Genomic DNA, 21,857 nt, shown 5'->3' with positions numbered 1-21,857 from the left:
TCCAATGGTTTCCAAAATCGTAGTAGTGTTTGCTGTTCAACAAGTTGTTTGATAGTTTTATGAAAAAACAAAATACATAAATACATACATAAATAGTTAGTATTGTATGCTACAGTAAATCCCCCTGCATAATAATTTATCTTGCCCAAAATTTGTTAAGATTGAGCACCTGTCACTGATAGATCAGGAACCTGTGCAGCGGACTGAAAAATAACTGGTTTCAGGTTTATCAAACAACTAAAGGCCATTAGTACTATAAAGATCTAAAAGAAATGGTTAAAGGAACTATTCAACCACCATAACCACTACATCTCACATTGCACAGCTTAGCTCAGGAGAACTAACTGTAGTGTCTGCTGAAGAACTTCATGCTCTTCTGAGATGTAGTGGAGGTGGGGAGAGGCACCTGGCAAACATCAAGTAAAATGAGAAACTGTTTAAATAAATGGCTTATGTCCTTGCAATGGAAGAAAGGGGGCAGGGGCGTCACGTAACTCCTGGCTTCATAACCACTACAATGACTTGTAGTGGTTATGGTGCTTGGAGTGTTCCTTTGAAATGGCCTAACGCCGGGCAGCAAATAGTGCAGATAAAAAGCCATGGTTCATGTAGCCTGCGTGCAAATGCAGGATCTCAAATGGCAGATAGTTGGTAATAGGAACATAGAAAGGGTCTAACAAGATAGCTTTTAGTAGGCTTGTCTTCAAGTACAGGGGCACCAGCATTTCCAAGCATATTCTGGAGATTGCAAACATTTATAGTGAAAATCCAAGGTAAAGCACAGGTTTAATGTAAGAAATTGAATGTTTACCTAGATGACAGAGACAAAACCTCCTATGCATCACCATGAGGGCCCAGGCATACGGTAATGATAGATTCTTCGCTGAATCGATTTGGCAGACTCACAATGTTACGAGTTACGCCCCAAACACAAAAGCAAAATTAGTAACAAAAAGAAGAACTCTAGGCATGCTAGATTTTAGGTTACCCCACTTTGACAGGATACAAATTATTCTGCCAGTTTAGGCCAATAAGTGAGGTGGTGTGATGAGATATTTCGAATACCGGTTGTAATATCCAGTTTTGATTCTGATGTCTTTGATATATGTAACATTTACCTCTCACCGATGAGAAAATACTTGTCTCCTTAGTTCTCCTGGGTCAGTTATAAAAGAAGCCCCTGAATTTTTTTTAAAAAATGAGTAACAAACTAAGAGTGGACATAATATGCAAACGTCTAATTTACATAGATATAACATGTTTTACTCTCTTTAGAGATATTTAGAACTACAAATTGGTAATATTGGGTGCACAACAAAGACCTAAAACTATTTCCCTGTGGCACAGTTACGAGCCAATGAAACTTATAAACAGTATATTGTTAATATAATCTCTGTATCTTTATCTTCTAAGGAGAGGAGATGTATACAGTGGTATTTTCTGGATAGGACTCCTAACGGTGGATCCTGATGAAGGTTTTGGATGGTCAGATGGCACACCTGTAAGTAAATGTATTTGTAAATGATGCATAACGACACGAAATCAAACATATAATATGCTATTTAAGCCCACGTTACATGGCACTAGGCACCCTGACTTGTAATTCTGAGAATTTCATCAGCTCATTCGTTACCAATTATAGTTGATTATGTAGTTTGTCCCAGTTACTCATTTACTCCGTTATTCTGTATACTAGTTTTACTGTCAAATTTATTGAGTTAGAGTAGGGTAAAAAGTTGAAGTTCTGGCATTGGCGTGTTATCTCCATGACTGGCTGTTTACAAGTGACCTCCTTTAATATACTTTCTCAGGGGTACTAAATGATGTCCAGCCACCCTACATACCAGTAATACATATTTCTGTCATTATCTAACTATCTTAATAGCCATAATCAGCCATAATCATCAGTTTCAGAACCTGGATTGTAATTTATACCAGAGCTATTTTAGATTCAATTTTCTTAATTCACAATTTGCAAAAACAATTTGTTTTGCATATATGCTCCTTAGAGTTATTGTAACGATGGATACATCCAATTTCCATTTGCTGATAGTCTAAGCTCTGTACTTATTCATTCATTGAACCAGTTTTAAAGAATCCTCACTGAATATTACCTTGGACACTCAGCATTGTGATGTCTTCATCCAGAGGTTTTTGAGATTTACTTACATGAACCCTAGTTTGTACAACTTGTTTCCGGTTTATTTTTGGAGCTACTATAGCATTTTTGGGTAGAACTGATTTCCCTAAATAGCTGCTATGTAAAATGTGTTTGTAGCTCATGTTGATAAACCTATTTCCCAACTATCAGGACAATATTTATATTATGCGTATCGTCCCACTGTTTATTTCACTTGGACATTTCGATGATGATGATGATTTGGTCTGTTTACAAACCTATTCCTCAGTGTCTGGTAGACATTTTGTTATCTCCAAGGTCAGATAAATTCAGGAAGAAATGTAAAATAATTATGATGATGATAATGAAGTAGTCTTGGTGCAGTGGCCCTGTAGTTTTAACCCTGCAATGCAAAATATTGCAGTTTTGTAGGACTGGCAATGCCATTGCAGGGTTACATACACGTCTAGTGGTTGTCTACAGCCATCAGAGGTGCTTTCCCTGTGAGAACTGAGTCAAATTATGCTCATAGATTCATTTGATTGGCACAGTGCAGCAAGTTGCCACTCATACACACTAGACTCCCATTGCTTCCCTATGGGGAAGCATTGGATAGGCTACAATCACCAATCTTGATGATCTTAGCCATGTAGACAATGTGGCCATGGCCTGACAAGCACAGCAAGGGAGTAAAGGTAATTTGATTTCTACTTCTAAACCCTCAGGGCAGACACCAAATTAGGTAGATGAAAACTATAGTATGGTATACCTAACCTTTACCTGGAGCAAACACCTTGACCCTCCTTTATCAGAGAAAGACTGGTACTTAATAGTATATAGAACCTTCCATTCCCACACTAGCATTCCACTCCTTTAAGCAAATTACAAACTACTGGCAAGATGGTATCTCACACCGGTAGTCATCAATAGTTATACTCCCTCTGTTCCAACTAATTGCTGGAGATGAGGGAGGGCAGGAGGCCCTCTCTATCACATATGGTGAACCTGAGATAATATCCTGCCTTTCTGGAAGGATGTGCAAAACTTGATAGGGATGTTTTGGGTATCTATCCGAATCTAGATATACCCTCTCTCCTTTTCCACAAATTGGATATTGCTCAGACCAAATATAAATGCTCAATAATATAATTCATACAACAGCGAAACTAGTTATCATTAGTCTGCGTGGGCCATGGCAGCAATCCTGATCATCAAAGTAGAATATTTACGCACAATGAAGGAGTTGAGATGGTCCTACTTCGGCAAGTATTCTCAATATAGAGATTTATCTGGCAACCAAGGAAAAACTTAATGAACCATCATCACTAATTTCATACTTATAATGGCCAAACCTGACAAGGAAGTCCCAAAACTACCAACCCCCTCATTTAAAGATTGGGTGAAAACCACCCCCGCATAGGGCTACTTACTTCTCGACCTTCCAAAATCCTTTCCATATTCCAAACCAAATGACTTGTACTCATTTTCTAAGTTCTCAGCGACACATGCCATACAGAAATAAAAATAAATTGTACATTATCTACACTCCTTTGGCCTCTCTGACAAATCACTCATACTTTCGATTGACCTTATGTTGTAATTGTTTTGTTTTGGTCCTTTACATCCTTCTCTATTTTATTTTTGTTTGTTACAACCAAAGTTCAAATATTGGACAGCTAATATGTACAATAATCTTAGCAATCCATGCTGTACAGGAAACTATAGTCTTTCGCAATGAATGTGTTACACAACACCCTTCCCATGCCCTCCCATGCTTGTTTGCATTATATAACACTCCCTAACACATAACCTGTGTGTAACTGTAAGAGTATCCCAACCAGTTATGTAAAGAGCATACTATATCATTCATGGACGTGGTTGTTCCCCTGTAGATTGTACTTATCTATCACTTTTTCACGGTTTTGCAAAATACAATTCCTAGATTTTACTAGTAGCATGACGTAAAGTCATGATTTTATTAATGACACGGAGGCGAGTATTATGCTTCTCTTTCTTTAATTTTCCCTCAGCAGCGAAGAGAGAAATGAGTGAAAAGAGAAAAAACATATCATTAACATATATACATATTCAACATATTCCATAGTGCTACATAAGGGAACCTCCCCCTTCCAGTATATAAGGTGTAGCACTCTCTTCCTCTTCCTCTTTCGTAGCGATCCGAAGACCAGTAAACCGAACCATAACTTGAACTTGAACTGTAATCTTGGGAAGTTGAACATATCTTCCTAGGGAATGCGGAGTCAACCTTGAAGCTCCTGTTAGTTCCATTGGTTTGTGGAATCATGCTAAAAAAGAGAGGAGAAATATGGTAAAATCTCAACTGACAACTGGGTGTAACATAGTCCAGTATTTCTAGTAACCTATATTTCTGAAAAGGAAATGAATGTCATATTAAATAGACATAATATATGGATATGCAACGGTTATGATCAAATAAGCTAACGTCAACTATGCCTGACAGAAAAAGGCGTCACAGTGTCCCCAAGAAAAGAACGTCAAATAGTTATGCATAACTTAATAAACTTGGGCCAGGAAGACCCGTCCTAAAGGTATGAGTGTAAGTTGTGAGTCAGTCTAGAATAACAGGTTGTAAAAGAAGAACATACCACCACTTCCTTCCCAGGGAGGGAGGGAGGGAATAATACTCGCCTCCGTGTCATTAATAAAATCATGACTTTACGTCATGCTACTAGTAAAATCTAGGAATTTTATTAAAGACACGGAGGCTCCTATTATGCTTTTTTAAAGCTGAGCTATAACTTTATCTGAAAAATGTTGTATCGGTCTAAAGTAAAAATTCCTGAAGGTGGATTCCGTAGACCAATCTGCAGCCTTCAGAATGTCTTCCAAGCGGCATCCGGCTGCCGATGCTTTTGAGGCCATGGCGCCTCTAACAGAGTGTGATGAGAAAACAGAGACATCGATCCCGGCCGTAGCTAACAGCCATTTGATCCATCGTGCCAGTGTCGGCGTGGATACAGGTAGATGAGGTTTCTTCAGGGAGATGAACAGAGGGCCGTCATTAGACGGGCGCAGTGTAGAGGTGCGAGACTCGTACTCTTTTAGGCATGCTATTGGGCATAAGTTAGGCAAACACGGTATTCGTGGATAGCAAACTTGTTTGGTGGCCGACTTCGTTCTTCGTGAGATATCGAACGACACCCCCTCCGGGGTGAATGTACGGGCTCGCCAGTCCAAGGCTCTCACATCTGATACCCGTTTACAGGATAGTAGGCAGAGCAGCATAAGTAGTTTTGCCGATAATTGTTTAAGTGAAAGATCCACGTTTGTGGGCCAGCCATCTAGGAGTCTGAACACACAGTTGACATCCCAGAAGGATCCGTATTTGGATGTGGGGGGACGTGAGAAACGGACTCCCTTGAGCAGGCGACAAATTAGAGGATTTTGTCCTAGTGGGAGGCCGTCCACCTGGTCGTGTCCTGCTGAGATGGCCGAGCGGAATACATTGACCGTGCGGAAGGCCTTGCCTGACTCGAACAGGTGTGTAAGGAAATCTAGTACCGACTTCACAGGGGCTGATACCGGATCCAATGATCGTCCCAAGCACCAATTGGCCCACTGTCTCCATGCCGCAGCATAAGCTTGTCGTGTACCAGGTGCCCATGCGTTTGCCAGGAGTTGCATAGTCGTGCTCGAAACCTCTGTGATCTCCCAGGGTCCCCGGAAAGGAGCCATGCCATGAGACGGAGAAGGCCCTGTTCCACTAGGGAGTGGTTCTCCCCGTCTGGGTTGGTCAGTAGAGATGGATGGTCCGGCAGTAGCCTTGGGTGGTCTATCGCCATCTCCAGCAGGTGTGGGAACCAAGGTTGAGATCTCCAGCACGGGGTTATCAGGACCAACGAGCTCTTGAAGCGTCGGAGGTGTGCCAGACAACGAGCTATTAGATTGAACGGTGGGAAGGCGTAAGCCCTGCCCTCGGACCAATCTTGGAGGAAAGCGTCTGTCGCTATGGCCTCTGGGTCTGGTCGCCAGCTGCAGAACCTCGGTAGTTGTGTGTTGAGTCTGGATGCGAACAGGTCCGTGCTCAAAGGTCCCCATAGGGATGAGATTCTGCGGAATATGCTCGGTAGCAGTCTCCAATCTCCCGAGTCCCTCAAGTAGCGGGAGTTCCAGTCCGCGGTGTAGTTGTCCAGGCCCGGGATGTGTTCCTCGGTAACGGACACGCTGTTCTGTAAGCAGTAATTCCAGAAGTCTCTGGCCAAAACCGCTAGGATGCGGGACCTGGTTCCCCCTAGATGGTTTATGTAACGTACCGCTGAGACATTGTCCAGCTTGAGAAGAATCGAGCATGAGATGCCTTTGGGTGATAGACTGCGAATGGCGAACGAGGCCGCCAGCAGTTCCAGAGAGTTTATGTGTAAGAAGGACTCTTCCGTGGCCGTTCCAAGCCTCCATGTGGGTTAGCCACCAGTTCAGTTCCTCCCTCGACTCCGTGTCCAGGGAAATGTGGGATTCGTACGAGTGGCCACTTCGTAGGCAGGCCGCTTTCAGTCGTTGTAAGGCTCTGTAATGCAGCGGGCCTGGGAAAATCGCCTGGATGGAGGCTGCCAACAGGCCGATGACCCGTGCCAGTTGGCGCAGGGATATGTCCGGCCGTTGCATAAGTTTCCTTATTTCCCTCTTGATGTTGGACATCTTCTCCGCCGGGAGGCAGAGAACTTGTAGTACTGAGTCGATTCGGAATCCAAGGAATTCCATTTGTTGAGAGGGGATCAGAACCGATTTCTTCCAGTTTACAAGGAAGCCCAGGTTCTGTATGAGGTGTAGGGCCCACCCTAAGTGCTCTAGTAAGAGGGATTGAGTCCCGGAGAGTATGAGGATGTCGTCCAGGTATATGATAAGGCGGACCCCGTGTAATCTGAGGAAGGCCACCACCGGTTTCAGTACTTTTGTGAAGCACCAAGGGGCTGAGGACAGACCGAAGGGTAGGCATGTGAAACGCCACTTCTTGCCTTCCCAGCAGAACTGGAGTAGGTTCCTGTGAATTGAGGCTACGGGGATCGTTAGGTAAGCATCTTGCAGGTCTAATTTGACCATCCAGTCTCCGGGTAGGAGCAGGTCTCTGAGGCAATGAATGCCTTCCATCTTGAAATGCCGGTATTGTATGAAGGCATTCAGGGGCCGTAGGTTGATAACCGGGCGGACCCCGCCTCCCTTTTTGGGCACTAGAAAAAGGTTGCTTACGAAACCTGGTGTGTCTAGAGGGACTTCCTCTATGGCCCTCTTTGCCTGTAATTCTCTGATCTCTGTAGAGATGAGGTCTAAGTGCGCAGTCGGCATGTGAATCGCCCTTGGGGGAGAGGTCTGAATGGGGGGAGCAGTCAATTCTAGGTGGTAGCCCTCTATCGTCTGCAACACCCAACTGTCTGACGTGATCAGTGTCCATGCCCGAGTGAACCGGGCCAGTCTACCCCCTACCCGTATATGGGAAGAAAGGGGAAACATGGTACTCACCATAAGGGCGTTTTCCCGTGGGTGCTCCTCGACTGCCGCGGGTATGCCAAGCCCGTCCTCGTGAGGGGAAGAACGGGGTGAAGGACCGTTCCTGGGTCGGTCTCTGTTGGTTGAAGGAGCCTCTGCCCGGTCTTGAGAAACCCCGGGGGTTGCGGCCGGGTAGACGGCTCCTACCTCTACCGGCCCCGCCAAAAACCTTTGGGCTAAATACCCGCTTGATGGAGGATTGGGCCTTGTCCAAAGCTGTGAAGGTCTTAACGTAAGACCCCAGGTCCTTTACAAAGGACTCCCCAAATAGAAGGCCCTTTGCGGAGGCACCGGGCTCATTGGAGGCCATGCTCGCGAGCTTGGGCTCAATCTTAAGCAGGATGGCTTTCCTGCGTTCCGTTGACATAGCCGTATTGGCGTTGCCTATCATACATATAAGACGTTGGAGCCATCCGAACGCCACATCAAAATCTACTGGCGCCCCACTAGCCTGAGCCGATTCTAGTAGCTCATATAGTTTGGTGACTGGGCCCAGGGTGTCAAGGAATTTGTCCTGACAGTTGCGCATGGAGTAGTCCAGGCCCTTTTTGGGTTTCGAACCCGTCTTGCCTAGGAATTGTATAATCTGGGGGTCTACCTCAGGGGTCTTGGCTACCGCATCGGGTATGATCGGGCGGGGGCATTCCGCCCTCAGTTTGTTCCGACCCTCCTGTGAGAGGGATTTACGGACCCTAAGGGCCAGGTACCGGGCTATATGGTCCGAAGGCTCCCATTCCGCGGAGCGAGGGTGTCTGAGGTTGTCTGGGTCAAATGCCAGGGCATCTTTATCGTCAGAGGTTAGCTCTGCATCATGGGCCCCTGAAAGGGCTTTGGTCTGGGTTGGTTTGGAGGGAAATTGTGACCCCGGGAGGTCATCGTCCCCTGAAACCTCGTCCCCGTAGGGATCCGAGAACTGATTGTCTGACTCCTCGTCCCCATCCTCGTCCGAATCGGACAATAAATCATGGGCACGTGCCCGTTTCCATTCCCTGGCCGCCGTAGCCCGGCCAGTAGCTCTACTGCGCGGTTGTTGCGCGCCATCATCGACAGCCTGAGGCGTGTCATTCAAACCAGGCTTTACCTGGGTATGGGGGTGGTCAGCAGCGTGTTTACGTTTGCCAGGCGCCTTGCGCCCTGGGGTAGTCCCTTCAGGGGAGATGGGAGAGTGTCCTGGCCCAGACTGGGCAGGGAGGGCCTGCCTAAGGGCCTGAGAGATGGACAGGGAGATGCTAGAGGACATAGCTCCCATGGCCGAGGAGATGGCCTTGTTAATGGAGGTGGACATAGTGGTGTCCAGGAGGCTTTGAAACTCCTCAGAGCCTATAAGATTAGAGTCAGCCTGGGAGTCAGAACCTGTGGTACCCCTAGGGGGGACAGGGTGAGAAATTAAATCACCGCAGGCAGACTGCATAATTATAGATAATATAGTGCAAATACCGAGAGTATAGGACAGGGATAGATGCTGGATTGATTAACCCACGCACAAAGGACAGAGCAGGAGAGAAATACCCGGTATAGGAGCAGGAGCAGGGAGCATGCAGCCTCCACGGAGCAATACAGCAAAAAACGCCGCGAAAAAAGGTCTTAAAATGGCCGCCGGCACAACCGGCGACAAGAAACCAACAAAATGGCCGCCGCGCGTCTTCCGCGCATGCGCAGAACGTGCGCGCGGCGGAACCGGAGAAGAGAGAAAACCGCTCGGGTAAGCCGCCGGCGGGAGTCTAAGGGTGCCGAAAACGGCTATGGGGGGGTGGGGAGAATGCCAGGGGCACTCAAAGAGCCCAGGGACCCGGGCGAAAACGGGCCGGGTCAAAACAGCCCAGAGAGAAGAGAGGGACCTGAGCCCACCCCACAGGATAGAAGAAACACAGCAGTAAAAGTATATAATAGGAATAAATGAATTAGGAACAAGCCCTGCAGAAGAACAGGGACAGTCAATGAAGATACAAATGACAATAATATAAAATAGTCAATGAAGGTACTTAGCTGGTCTGAGGGAGCAGCGAAGAAAGAGGAAGAGGAAGAGAGTGCTACACCTTATATACTGGAAGGGGGAGGTTCCCTTATGTAGCACTATGGAATATGTTGAATATGTATATATGTTAATGATATGTTTTTTCTCTTTTCACTCATTTCTCTCTTCGCTGCTGAGGGAAAATTAAAGAAAGAGAAGCATAATACTCGCCTCCGTGTCTTTAATAAAATTACAAATTAATAAAGAAAAACCACACTCCAAAAAACTATATATAGTGTTAGGAACATATGTATGTATTCTTAGTACTACAGTGTTCATTTAATTGTTGAAGTGCTGTGATCAAAGTACTGGAAAAATTATACTGAAAAGTCATACTAATTTTACAAATTTGTTCTGTAGAATGGCTTTATGTATTTCCAAACCTTTGTTGAATTCATTGGCTTCATTAATCTATATTAAATCCAGTATAAGACTATTCTGCACATAAATATTAGAAAGTAATTTAGAGACTTCCATACTCCAAATCAGTCTTTGACAAGAAGAAATTATAATTGTATTTTTTTTTTAAGTTAATTTAATTGAATTTTTGCCATAGTTGTCCTATGAAAATTGGGCATATGGAGAGCCTAACAATTACCAAGGGATGGAACTTTGCGGAGAGCTAAGTGCTGATTATCGCTTATCTTGGAATGACAGACATTGTGACTCTCCATCAGATTGGATTTGTGAGCTGAGAAAAGGTACTTCATGGGATTTGTGGGTGGCAACAAATTTGAAAGTGCTAAAAAAATATTTTGAATGGTAAAATACATCTGTTTTTAAAGGGACACCAAAGTGAAATTTTTTTATCTTGCAGTTTACCTAACAGTTAATCTAAAGGTTCAACAGATCTACAAACATCTAGTTAATTTATGAAAAGTACATTTTAGTTTACTTATGAAAATTATGTGTGCTAGTGAATTTTAACCTTTTCTTCCCAATCCCATGTATACTCGTTTTTTCGCTCTCCAATCTATGTATACCCAGTACCTTAAGTAAAATAACATTTAAAAGAGATTCACATAGGCAGCATGTTTTAGCATTTGGAGGGGAGTGGACATACATTGGAGGACTTTGTCACAAGCTACAAACATATGTTGAAATATCACCCTTTATTTTAATGATATTTATGCAATGCCTGTTTCTGTAAGAGGAAGGAGCCTTGTGAGTTAAGTATAGATATTATCAGAGTTATTTGCAAAAGTATGCATTGGCAGCAATTCAAAGCAACTGATTACGGATGTGGAGGGAAGGACAACGTTGCTGCTGTGCTGTGCCACCACCAAGGTGTTAACGGAAATACTTTGAGAGTGTGTGAGTATTTCTAGGAATATGTTTGTGTCTAGGAGTTTGTATCTATGTGTATGGCTGGGAGTGTGTGCAGAAATGGGGGAGGCACAAAGTGCCCGCCTTGCTGTAGGCAGGGAAGAATGTCACTTTACGTGCAGTACAAATTAGACTAATTGAATAGAATTATAATTATATACACAGCTGCTATGATTTAAACATGGTCTGCATTTGATTCAGTGCCTTTACAAAATACTTCCACACTTTATTTGAAGACTGGAATTAAAGACTGATTACTTAACTACAAAAAAAAATTAAGAAGGATATGTACCAATTGTGGTCTAGTACCATAGGTTCTAGCACTGTAACAGAGTAACACAAATACAAATATTTTCAATTATTCAAGATATTACTGACCTCTAGTGGTAGTAATGCAATCTCACACCAATTTGTTTCTTCAAGCAAAACAAAAATTGCTAATTGCCTTATGTTATACATATGTTTCGGAAAAAATTTTTTTTTGTATATGATCATTTTATTATATTTGTACATGTTGTTATTTTTAGTTTTTCTTCTATTGTATATGTATGTTTCTGAAAGTTTATTGTATGCCATTAAATTTATTTTAGCGTTACGGTAAAAAAACAAAAAAAACAACAACATAAAAAAATGTCAGCTAATTACAGGCCTTTCCTAGTGTGCATTGGGAGACGTAGAGTCCACAGCATTTGTCCTGATGTTGCTGTGCACATTTTTAAGGATAATAAGTATGCCAAACAAAAATGGCAGTCTGCAATGGGACTGACAGCTAAGACATCCTGGGTGCAGAGGTTTTAAAGTTATTGAACACAGATTGACTTGAATACAGAACACAACATACTGTAAATAGATTTTTTTTTAGTAAACCTAAACTTATAAGTTTGTACTTTCTAGTTATATGTCTTATATTTACCTAAATTAATAACATTATTTTGCTTTCAGGTGCAATCTTAAAACCAGAACCAACAGGCCCTCCAACTCCAGGCATGTATTACTTTGTTCTGTTTTCAAGCATATTTATATTGCATTCTTTACTTTATGTAAATGTTTTCCATCCATTCATTTTCAAAGCTGCTGCCATTTTAATTCAGTCTTCTCTAGGCATTTATATCGCAGATAAGATGCTGAGGAGACAGAAACACTATAATTCTATAACACAGCTCAACTCCAATCCAATCCTGCTGAATGAATGGTGGCAACAACAAAAGACAGTTACTGCCGAGCAGCATACCTCCCTCCAGTCTCAGGCACATGAGTACATATGTTCCACGGTGCCGTAACTAGGCCAAATCCTAACACTAGCCTGAAATCTAATTTTAAAATAATGTGCAGGATACACATACATTTTTTTTTTTTTTAGCAGAAAATGGCATATCAGGGTTCTGAAGACATGTCCATGTAATAACTGCTTCACTGTTATATATCTTTAAATATTAAAGGGACTCTTCAGGCATCAAAACAAGTTTAGCTTAAGTAAGCAGTGTGGGTGTATAAATCATATCCTGCAGACTCACTGCTCACTTCCCTGCAGTAGAGGAGGTAAATCACTTTTGTTTCTGTTTATGCAGCCCTTGGTACATCTCCTCTGGCTGTGACTCACACAGTCTACATGGAACATGTTTAAATTTCAATCAGTTGTTAACTTGCATTAGAAGTTTTTATTTCCTGATCTGTATAGTGAATTTTAATCACACACAAGAGGCTCCTGTGGGGTCTAGAAGCCTATTAGCAGAGCAGGAGATTACCTTACCGTACCCAAGGTGTTATTAAGACTTACCTTTCTATATTTCAGATTTTGAGGTTGGCCCTGATGGATGGCTAATTAAAGAGGATACACAATATTATCTAGGCACTGATGAAGTGCCAATGGAAAAAGGAAGGGAATTCTGTAAAAAGAATTTTGGAGACCTCGTTGTAATTACAAGCGAAACAGAAAGAAAATTTCTTTGGAGATATGTAAGCTATATATTACAGTAACATTGATGATATATATAATTCCATAGTTAATAAGTACTGTAAAATCCCATCTCAAGCCGCAGCCGCATATGCCGCATATACTCGAGTATAAGTTGTCAGGATTACTGTTTGATCCAGCACGTAGAACTGTATAGCACGGATGACAAATAAGTAACGTATTACCGGTCCTTAGAATGGCCGGATTTAACGTACATAGAATAGTCAAAAATACTAGCCGAGGTCAGGGAACACAGAAAGGGACGCAGCGATGAGGAAAGCCAGGAGTCAGGATACCAGAATATAGAGAAGTCAATAAACAAAGCCAAAGTCAAAAACCAGGTAGAAAACTAATAACAGGAACGCGCTCTCGGACAACCACAAGGGAAACCATGACAGGGCACTGAGCAGGATGAGAACTGGGCCTAAATACCCCTCCTTTAGTTCTGATAGGCTGTAACCGGCCTTTGACCCCAAAGTCAGTTACCAGGTTTCATTTGCATAATTGCTGCTCAGCATAACCCTTCTGTGGATTAGGTTGCTGCTTGGCACAACTTTTCCTGTGTGGACAGTAAATGTCATTAACCACATTTCTATAAGCGGATGAATACGTGACATTACCGCCACCTGAAAAACGCCCACCGGGCGGGCAGGACCAGTTTTGAGAGGAAATTTGGCGTGAAAAGTGCGGATCTTACGGCCTGCATGCAGGTCAGGAGCCGAAACCCAAGAACGATCAGCAGGACCGTAACCTTTCCAAACAACCAAGTACTGTAAAGAAGAAGATACCTCATACTCCTCCTGACCACCCACCACCACGGGAGGGGGAGGAACACAAGGAACAGTATATCTATTGCAGACAAGAGGTTTGAGTAAGGACACATGAAAAGTGTTGGGAATACCTAAAGATGCAGGAAGAGACAGAGAGTAAGACACTGGATTGATCCTACGAAGCACTCTGTAGAGACCAAGGAATCTGGGGGCAAACTTCATGCTAGGGACCTTAAGCTTGATGTTGCGAGATGACAACCAAACCCGGTCCCCCACTTGGTACACCGGGTTGGCACTCCTACGCTTATCAGCAATATGTTTGAAACGTTCAGCAGCAGCCCCTAGAGCAGTTTGAACCTTAACCCAGGTATCCCGAATGGAGGCCAGACGCTCATCCAGAGCAGGAATGGCAGTATCAGAAAATACCGCAGGGAGAACCATAGGATGCCTACCATTATTGACAAAAAATGGACTGTGCCCAGAGGAGTCATGAACAGCATTGTTTCTAGCAAACTCGGCCCACGGGAGTAGTTCGGACCAATTGTCCTGTGTGCCATTAATAAAACAACGCAAATAAACTTCTAATGACTGGTTAGCCCTCTCAGCTGTACCATTGGTCTGTGGATGGTAGGAGGAGGAGAAGGAGAGATCAATCCCCAATTGTTTACTGAACGCCCTCCAGAACCTGGACACAAACTGAGAGTCCCTATCAGACACAATATTGTGAGGGATGCCATGCAAACGGACAATTTCACATATGAAAATTAGGACCAATTCTTGCGAAGATGGCAACTTCTTGAGAGGAATGAAGTGAGCCATCTTAGAAAATCGGTCTACAACCATGAGAATAGTAGTGAACCCAGCAGAGCTAGGAAGCTCAACAATAAAGTCCATGGATAAGTGGGACCATGGAATCTCAGGAACAGGAAGAGGCTGCAACAGGCCACAAGGAAGTACATGAGTCACCTTAGAAACTGCACACACAGAACATGCCTACACATACTCCTTTACATCTTTCCTGAGTGAATCCCACCAAAATGATCTAGTGATTGCGGCAGTGGACTTATTGATGCCCGGGTGTCCAGCAGTTATATTGTCATGGAACACTTTCATGATATTAACCCTTTCACATAGGGGAACGAACAGTTTATCACACGGTTTACCACTGGGCGCCTGAGGCTGGGCCTCCAGTATGGTGCCAAGCAGTGGAGAAGACAGTGAGAGGACAGTAGTAGCAATAATACACTCTGGCGGAATAATAGGAGATGTCACCTGTTCCGGAGCTGATTCATTATCAAATTGCCTGGACAAGGCATCAGCCTTGGTATTTTTCGAACCAGGTCTATAAGTAATGAGGAAGTTAAAACGTGAAAGGAACAGTGACCATCTAGCCTGTCTAGAAGACAAACGTTTGGCATCCCCTATATATGCCAGATTTTTGTGGTCAGTTATGATCAACAGGGGGTCCTTGGAACCCTCCAAAAGATGTTGCCACTCCTTGAGGGCAAGAATAATGGCCAACAGTTCTCTATTGCCAATATCGTAGTTGCGCTCAGCAGGAGACATCTTTCTGGGGAAGTAGCCACAAGGATGCAATGGTGTTCCCTGGCTTTCTCTCTGAGAGAAAACAGCCCCTACCCCTGTCTCGGATGCATCAACCTCCAATATAAAAGGTTTACTGGTGTCGGGATGTTTTAGTATGTCCGCAGAAGCAAATCTTTGTTTAAGAGTCTCAAAAGCATTCACAGCCTCTTTGGACCATACCGTGCTACTAACCCCTTTGCGAGTCATATTAGTGATTGGGGCTATTACAGAAGAAAATCCCTTGATGAATCTTCTGTAATAGTTGGCAAAACCAAAAAAACCTTTGAATGGCTTTTAAACCAGAGTGTAATGACCAGTGTAGTACAGCCTCTAGTTTTTTAGGATCCATTTGAAATCCCGATGCAGAGATGTTGTAAGCCAAAAAGTGGACTTCAGGCTGGTTAAATATGCACTTTTCTAATTCATAATAAAGTTTATTTTTCAACAACGTCTGCAGAACCTGTTTCACATGGGAGTGGTGAGTTTGAATATCAGGGGAATACACCAAAATATCATCCAAATAAACCAAGACTAATGAGTAAATGAATTCCCGGAGTACATCATTTCTAAAGTCTTGGAATACGGCCGGGGCGTTGCATAACCTAAATGGCATTACCAGATATTCATAGTGTGCACTACGGGTATTAAATGCCGTCTTCCACTCATGATTCTCTTTATTTCTAACCAAATTGTAAGCGATCCTAGGGTCAAGCTTAGTAAATACTTTAGCTCCCTGAAGTCTATTGAACAATTCGGAAATGATTGGGATAGGGTATGCATTTTTTACAGTGATTTTATTAAGTGCCCTGTAGTCTATGCAAGGGCGTAACTCACCACCCTTTTTCTCAACAAAAAAGAATCCTGCACCAGCTGGTGAGGATGACTTCCTTATGTGCCCTTTCCTCAAGGATTCTTTGATGTATTCCTCCATTATTTTACTCTCCTGGGAGATAAGGCATAAACTGCCCCCTTAGGTGGCATAGCGCCTGGAAACAGGTTAATGGCACAGTCATATGCTCTGTGGGGAGGCAATACATCGGATTGAGCCTTGTTAAACACCTCCTGAAGTTCTCGGTATTGTATGGGAACTCCAGGAGTTTGGGGAGTGGCAGTGGGAAGGTCAATAGTATACAATCTCTTTAGTATTGGTTTTATACATCTCCCCATACACTCTTTACCCCATTCTAATATCTCCCCATTAGCCCAGTCAATATAGGGATTGTGTTTACTCAGCCACGGAAACCCTAATATGATAGGACATGATGGAGAAGTAATAACCTGAAACATCATCTCCTCCCTATGGATGGCCCCAATAGAGATCATAATAGGGACAGTTTTGTGGGTTATAAGCGGTTGTGTGAGTGGTCTACCATCAATAGCCTCTACAGCTAGCGGCGTAGGTCTCTCCCTGACCGGTATCTCATTACCCCTAATAAACTGGACATCAATAAAATTTCCAGCAGCACCTGAGTCCATTAGGGCACTGCAAGAAAACTTCTTGTTATCAAGGGAAATAGATACCTCAAGGAGGAATCTACTTTTGTTTTTGTTAGAGGACAACTCCATCACACCTAAGATCTGTCCCCTTAAGGTTCTTAGGTGCGAAAGTTTTCCGGACGCACTGGGCAATTAGTTATCATATGTCCCTTTCTACCGCAATGTAGGCATAACCCCTGCCTTCTCCTATACTGTTTTTCGGCCTCCGACAGTCTAGTGACCCCCAACTGCATAGGTTCGGGTTTGGACTGCACAGGGACGTTAGACAAAACAGGTTTAGAGAATTGAGGTGCTAGGGACATAGCCATACGTCTGGTCTTGCTTCTGGTGACTTCTCTGAGTTTTAACCTATTATCAATATGCATGTCAAACGTAATAAATTTGTTAAGACTCTTAGGTAATTCTTTAGCGGATATCTCATCTCATCTAGTATAGTCTCTGAGAGACCCTTTTTGAATGCTGAGATTAACCCATTGTTAGTCCAGTCCAGCTCGGAAGCCTTGTGTGTGTGTGTGTGTGTGTGTGTATGAATGCAGTGTGTGTGTGTGTATGAATGCATTGTGTGTGTGTGTGTGTGTATGAATGCAGTGTGTGTGTGTGTATGAGTGCAGTGTGTGTGTGAATGAATGCAGTGTGTGTGTGTGATGCAGAGCCTTGGTGGGGGGTGGGCATTTTTTAAAATTATTTTTTATTTTTTTTTATATTATGAATATTTTTATTTTCTTATATTATTATTTAAATTTTTATTTATTTATTTCCGTCCACCTTCCCTGCTTATTAGCTGACCAGGGAGGGGGTCTAGTGGCATGGGCTGTGTAGGAGGGGGGCTGTCAGCGAGCTGTAACTTACCTTTCCTGCAGCTCCTGTCAGCTCCCTTCTCCTGCGTTCCGGTCAGCTCCCTTCTCCTCCACTGTAAGTCTCGCGGTCTGAGTGCCGCGCAGCGTTGCCACGGTAACCCGTGGCAACGCTCTGACCCCACAGCTGAGATTTACAGTGGAGCTGACAGGGGAGCTGACCGGACCGGAGGAGAAGGGAGCTGACAGGAGCTGCAGGAAAGGTAAGTAACAGCTCTCTGCCAGCCTCCAACAGGATTGCCGGGTTTGTAATGAGCCTGGCGGTCCTGGTCTGTATTATGGCAATGTAAGTTGTCATAATACAGACATTGACTCGAGTATAAGTCGAGTGGGGGTTTTCAAGCACAAAAAATGTGCTGAAAAACTCGACTCATCCTCAAGTATATACAGTATATATATTTATATAGGTATTACTTAGCTATCGCTTCCAGAGATATTGTGTGTTACGTTTTTGTGGGGGGGGGGGGGGGGTTTGCATTTAATTATTGTCTTTAAATAATGTATTGTTTGGTTTAGAATATTTTTATTAATGAATTGTTTTGTTTTTTTAACTGAATACTTTCTCTATTTTTTATACTCCAAAGATTCTTAAGAAAGGAAATTCTAAGCACTCTTCATATTACATTGGGATGAGACTAGGACTGGATGCAGAATTTAAGTAAGTGCATGGATTACATCTAAATGATTTACTTTTCGTTCACATGCTTTAATAACTTTATTAATGCTTCAAAAAAAGGATTGCAAAAAGGGACGCATGTTTGGTATATACCTAAACTAGTCCTGTTGGTTTCAATACCTCCATCAAAGTGCATGCGAAGGGATACTAAAATGTAATAACAAAAATCCAATCAATTCTGGGAGATAAAATGATTATTCTACAGCCACACAGCAAGCTCTCTGATATATTCAACTGGATGTATTCATTAAAACAAAAAGCTAAAATAGTTGAGCTGAAAATATCAACACATGTTTCGCCAGGCAGGCTCTTCTTCTGAATGCTTTGTAAGTTATTGCAAGAGAGTACCGGAAGCCGTTCCCCGACACATGTTTCGCCAGGCAGGCTCTTCTTCACAAAGCTTTCAGAAGAAGAGCCTGCCTGGTGAAACACGTGTCGGGGCACGGTTTACGGTACTCTCTTGCAATAACTTACAAAGCTTTATGGGTGTGCAGAGGTTATACCTCTGGAAACGATAGCTAAGTAATACTGTTTGCAGAATGGGAGCACCGAGCCGATTTCATGGAGCTTAATAAGATAGAGCTACTTAGTTTACCTTGAAGATTGGGTGCCCACAAAGGCACAGTATAAACTAGTGCTATTTAAACTCCAAGATTTAAAAGCTATTATATTAGCATTTCTCTACCTCTAATTCTTAACCAGATCGTAATTTTTTATTGGGTACACTTTAATAGGAAGCATACTATCTTCCCTTTGGGTGTAGTCCCACTAGTTACAAACCTCAACTGATAAATTGATACAATAAGTGATGTCGCGAACATAAAATTTTCGGTTTGCGAATGGCGAACGCAAACTTCCGCAAATGTACGCGAACGGGCGAATCGGGCGAACGGCCATAGACTTCAATGGGCAGGCAAATTTTAAAACCCACAGTAGTGGCCACAATAGTGATGGAAAAGTTGTTTCAAGGGGACTAACACCTGGACTGTGGCTTGCCGGAGGGGGATCCATGGCAAAACTCCCATGGAAAATTACATAGTTGATGCAGAGTCTGGTTTTAATCCATAAAGGGCATAAATCACCTAACATTACTAAATTGTTTGGAATAACGTGCTTTAAAACATCAGCTATGATGTTGTATCGATCAGGTAGTGTAAGGGTTACGCCCGCTTCACAGTGACAGACCAAACTCCCCGTTTAACGCACCGCAAACAACTGCAAACAGTCCATTTGCACAACCGCAAACTCCCCATTTGCACAAGGTTGGATACCAAGCTAGCCATGTCCCGTTCCTTGTCCTCACTGATGTCATTGAAGGTCTCTCTTCCTCCACCCAGGAAGCGGGAGATGGAAAAAGATGCTTGGTCGGTCCTCCTACTTCAAATTTGGGGCACTGCACGGGCAATCTAATGTGCCACCAGATAGGAGTAGTGTGTTAAGTAGTACTATTCTTATCAGTTTAATCCCTGTTACGTCCCCTATCAGGGGACGTGTATATAAGGCATCGATTTTAGGAAGCGGGAGATGGAAAAAGATGCTTGGTCGGTCCTCCTACTTCAAATTTGGGGCACTGCGCGTGCATTCTAATATGTCACCAGATAGGAGTGGTGTGTTAAGTAGTACTATTCCTATCAGTTTAAACCCTGTTACGTCCCCTATCAGGGGACGTGTATATAAGGCATCGATTTTAGAAAGCGGGAGATGGAAAGAGATGCTTGGTCGGTCCTCCTACTTCAAATTTGGGGCACTGCGCGTGCAATCTAATGTGCCACCAGATAGGAGTGGTGTGTTAAGTAGTACTATTCCTATCAGTTTAATCCCTGTTACGTCCCCTATCAGGGGACGTGTATATAAGGCATCGATTTTAGGAAGCGGGAGATGGAAAAAGATGCTTGGTCGGTCCTCCTACTTCAAATTTGGGGCACTGCGCGTGCAATCTAATGTGCCACCAGATAGGAGTGGTGTGTTAAGTAGTACTATTCTTATCAGTTTAATCCCTGTTACGTCCCCTATCAGGGGACGTGTATATAAGGCATCGATTTTAGGAAGCGGGAGATAGAAAAAGATGCTTGGTCGGTCCTCCTACTTCAAATTTAGGGCACTGCACGTGCAATCTAATGTGCCACCAGATAGGAGTGGTGTGTTAAGTAGTACTATTCCTATCAGTTTAATCCCTGTTACGTCCCCTATCAGGGGACGTGTATATAAGGCATCGATTTTAGGAAGCGGGAGATAGAAAAAGATGCTTGGTCGGTCCTCCTACTTCAAATTTAGGGCACTGCGCGTGCAATCTAATGTGCCACCAGATAGGAGTGGTGTGTTAAGTAGTACTATTCTTATCAGTTTAATCCCTGTTACGTCCCCTATCAGGGGACGTGTATATAAGGCATCGATTTTAGGAAGCGGGAGATGGAAAAGATGCTTGGTCGGTCCTCCTACTTCAAATTTGGGGCACTGCGCGTGCAATCTAATGTGCCACCAGATAGGAGTGGTGTGTTAAGTAGTCCCCCTCATCAGGCTTTTTTTAGTCGAATGTATCGCCCACGGTCAGTCCCTTCGGGATCCATCCCTCATTCATCTTAATAAAGGTGAGGTAATCTAGACTTTTTTGACCTAGGGGACTTCTCTTCTCAGTGACAATACCTCCTGCTGCACTGAAGGTCCTTTCTGACAGGACACTTGAAGCGGGGCAGGCCAGAAGTTCTATCGCAAATTGGGATAGCTCAGGCCACAGGTCAAGCCTGCACACCCAGTAGTCAAGGGGTTCATCGCTCCTCAGAGTGTCGATATCTGCAGTTAAGGCGAGGTAGTCTGCTACCTGTCGGTCGAGTCGTTCTCTGAGGGTGGACCCCAAAGGGCTGTGGCGATGCGTAGGACTTAAAAAGCTCCACATGTCCTCCATCAACAACACGTCTGTAAAGCGTCCTGTCCTTGCCGGCGTGGTCGTGGGAGGAGGAGGATTACTTTCACCTCCTCCCCTGTTAGATTCCCGTTGTGCTGTGACATCACCCTTATACGCTGTGTAAAGCATACTTTTTAATTGATTTTGGAACTGCTGCATCCTTTCCGACTTGCCGTAATTCGGTAACATTTCAGCCACTTTCTGCTTATACCGGGGGTCTAGTAACGTGGACACCCAGTACAGGTCGTTCTCCTTCAGCCTTTTATACGAGGGTCCCTCAACAAGCACGACAGCATAAAAGACCCCATTTGCACAAGGTTGGATGCCGAGCTACTCATGTCCTGTTCCTCGTCCTCAGTGATCTCTCTGAAGGTATGTTCTTCCCCCCAGCCACGTACAACACCACGGGTACCAGATAGGTGACAATGAGCACCCTGGGATGCCTGTTGTGGTTGGTCTTCCTCCTCCTCCTCAAAGCCACATTCCTCCTCTGACTCCTCTTCCTCACAATCCTCTTCCAGCGTTGCCGCAGGTCCAGCAAGCGATGCTGATAAGGCTGTTTCTGGTGGTGATGGTGACCACAACTCTTCCTCTTCACGCTCATCTACGGCCTGATCCAGCACTCTTCGCAGGGCACG

General features: G+C 43.7%; 1 protein-coding gene across 2 annotated transcripts in view; it reads left to right on the top strand.

Annotated features, from left to right (window-relative positions):
- MRC1 (mannose receptor C-type 1) overlaps positions 1–21,857 on the top strand; it is a 122,714-nt gene that overhangs the window by 65,134 nt on the left and 35,723 nt on the right. For both annotated transcript variants that reach the window (XM_063452502.1, XM_063452501.1), the window contains exons 14-18: positions 1,414–1,501; positions 10,213–10,357; positions 11,925–11,966; positions 12,775–12,938; positions 18,226–18,299. In XM_063452502.1, the coding sequence (XP_063308572.1) occupies positions 1,414–1,501; positions 10,213–10,357; positions 11,925–11,966; positions 12,775–12,938; positions 18,226–18,299 (513 nt within the window). The remainder of the gene's footprint in view (positions 1–1,413; positions 1,502–10,212; positions 10,358–11,924; positions 11,967–12,774; positions 12,939–18,225; positions 18,300–21,857) is intronic.

The sequence above is a fragment of the Pelobates fuscus genome, chromosome 4 (assembly GCF_036172605.1).
Source record: "Pelobates fuscus isolate aPelFus1 chromosome 4, aPelFus1.pri, whole genome shotgun sequence".
NCBI lineage: Eukaryota > Metazoa > Chordata > Amphibia > Anura > Pelobatidae > Pelobates > Pelobates fuscus.
The sequence above is the reverse complement of the archived record's forward strand: the minus strand, read 5'-3'. Positions and strand labels throughout refer to the sequence as shown.